This window comes from Lotus japonicus, chromosome 3 (genome assembly GCF_012489685.1).
Source record: "Lotus japonicus ecotype B-129 chromosome 3, LjGifu_v1.2".
Lineage (NCBI taxonomy): Eukaryota > Viridiplantae > Streptophyta > Magnoliopsida > Fabales > Fabaceae > Lotus > Lotus japonicus.
The window spans coordinates 51635122-51637486 of record NC_080043.1 but is presented as its reverse complement, the minus strand read 5'-3'; the positions used below and the strand labels follow the sequence as shown (position 1 = coordinate 51637486).

At 42.7% G+C, this 2365-nt stretch overlaps 1 protein-coding gene across 1 annotated transcript; it reads right to left on the bottom strand.

Annotated features, from left to right (window-relative positions):
- Positions 1-237: 237 nt before the first annotated feature.
- On the bottom strand, positions 238-2091 carry LOC130744284 (uncharacterized). Its single transcript, XM_057596472.1, has 5 exons — positions 2036-2091; positions 1432-1492; positions 1177-1322; positions 496-1084; positions 238-453 (listed from the first exon to the last, which is right to left on the bottom strand). Exons 1-5 carry the CDS (start codon positions 2089-2091, stop codon positions 238-240), a joined length of 1068 nt encoding a protein of 355 aa, XP_057452455.1.
- Positions 2092-2365: the final 274 nt, after the last annotated feature.

Here is a 2365-nt window from a genome sequence, read left to right as displayed (position 1 = left end):
TTCAATGGTTGCTTTGCTACCGGTGTTGGTCATGGACGTATCCAATGCCAAATTTGTTCTTGTTGGGGACATCATGCCAATTCTTTGGATTCAATGGCTGCTTTGCTACTTGTGTTGGTCATGGAAGTTTTAATCAGTTTCGTTCTATGTTCTTTAGTATCCAGATTCGGGAGCCACTCATCATGTGACAAATAGTGCTTGAAATTTCACTGAAGCCACTTCTATGCTTGGAACATATCAATTCTGATGGAAAATGGCCAAGGTTTTCCAATTAACTCCATTGGTTCGATCCTTATTTAATGTCTGTTCAGTAGAGCCGTTTGATTCAGTATCTTCAGGTTCATCACCTTCCTCCTCGTCCTCTTCTTTAGCAGCAACAACAGTAGTCTCAATCATCATCCTGATGAGCTTGTCCACATTATGCTTCCTAATCTTGCTAGCTTGGATAGTATCCTAAAGAGTCTTGGAGATCTCAATCAGCTCAGTAAGAATAACCTCCTTACTCAATCCAGTAACTTTCTTGGCCCCACTAGCACTAGCTCCAACCTTTGCAGTAGGCAGCAGAATGTCTGGAACATGTGTCCTAGCAAACAGACGGTAGTCAAAAGTGAGAGGTAAACCTTTCTTACCTTGATTTTCATCAGCTCTCACTATGTCAGGATGTTGCTCCAGAATGAGCTTAGTCATAAGGCAAGGAAACATGATTGACAACTTCACTGCAAAAGAGTCTGCATGCTTGATTGTTTGTTTAGACATATAAGTGCCAAAATCCAGCTTGGCTCTTGTTCCCACCAGAAAGATCAACCTAGCTAGTTGATGAGTGACTCTAGAAGTATGATTGGTAGAGGCCAAGCTGGCAGCTCCAATTCTGTTCAACACAGCATACTTGACAGTCACAACCTCTGTATTCCTTCCCAGAAACTCATTGATAATTTTTTGTGGGAAATTCACACACCTTCCTCTAACAAACACTTTTATGTACTCCTCACTTCCTTCATCATTGCAGTTAGAGGGAATGTTCACAATGAACTCCCTAATCAGCTTCTCATAGCATTTGCCGAGATCCTTGAAGTCTTCATCATCCCTACTGCATTCAAAATATCCAAGATCTCCTGAAACTCCAAAGCTTTTTAACTTAGTTCTCTCTGCCTAGCCATTCTCCCGTGATAAACATACTTCCATCTGTGAACAAAGTCCTCAGAATGGAAGGACACATTGTCAATAGGTGCTGAAGCAACATTCAGAGGAACCCTCTTTCCTCCAACTCTTTTCCTAGCAGAAGTTGGGATGTCTTGCACATCAACTTTGTTCCGTACTAAGGTCTACTTGAGGGAATAAAGGAATATTCTAATAAACCCTAGCAGAGCATAAATGGAAACATGATGTAAAATAAGGATATTCTTTCATTAATCATCAAAAGGTGTCTAGTACAATGAGGGACCCCTTTATGTAGTGGGTGTAGTCCTTATCTAGAAGATTCTTGGATTTGGGCCTAATCCCAGTACAAATAAAACAAAATAAGCACAGGTCCACATCTCAGGCACGTGGCTATTCGCTGCCCTAGTGGTCGCTTGGTATAGCTTCTAGTTATCTGGCGAGCATATCTTTGCCACCTTTGTAGTCGCCCTTGCCTCATCTAAATTCCTTCGTTCATCATGTCGGGCGGGCATAGGCTTGTGAGGAGCCCACCCGGTCCACAAGCCCACAAGACATGAAGCTTTGATTCTGAAAGCTAAAATGTCTTCTATAAGTTTGAGGTAAATTTCTTGGCTCTGTAATTTCAGTGCGATCGCCTAGTCCACAAGCCCACAAGACATGAATCTTTGAGAAAGCTGAGATGTCTTCTAAGTTTGTGTTGATGTTCACATCGACTCGTCACCTTCTATCGCCGTGTTACACGCTACCTACGTGGTGCCTCCTATGTTCCCGCTTTAACCGGATTTTGAATTTTTAAGGGGTTCAAAAAGTAGGTTGGTTACCTATCTTCGAACCCTCATGTGCCGCCGTCAATCAAACGTCACTTTTATCCACTGACACACGCTTCACGAGTTTCAAAATTTTGCCGTCATTAGCATTGAAAGCAACTGTCATTTCGCACGCGATTTGAGGGATTGCCTTGTTTGGTGAAAAGCCTCGATCCCCAACGTGTCGTTTCAGTCTTCAGTCTTTCTCTCTTCTTTCCACTCATTCTCTCTCCTTCCCACTTCCTATAAAAGCAATTGTCAACCCTTCTTTCATACTTTCGAATTTTCTCTCAAAACCACCAAGGCTTTCATACTCCGGTGACCATCTCCATACTCCGGTGACCGTTTCCATACTCCGGTGAGCGTCTCTTCCAGTTTCACGACCATTACACGCTGCTTTC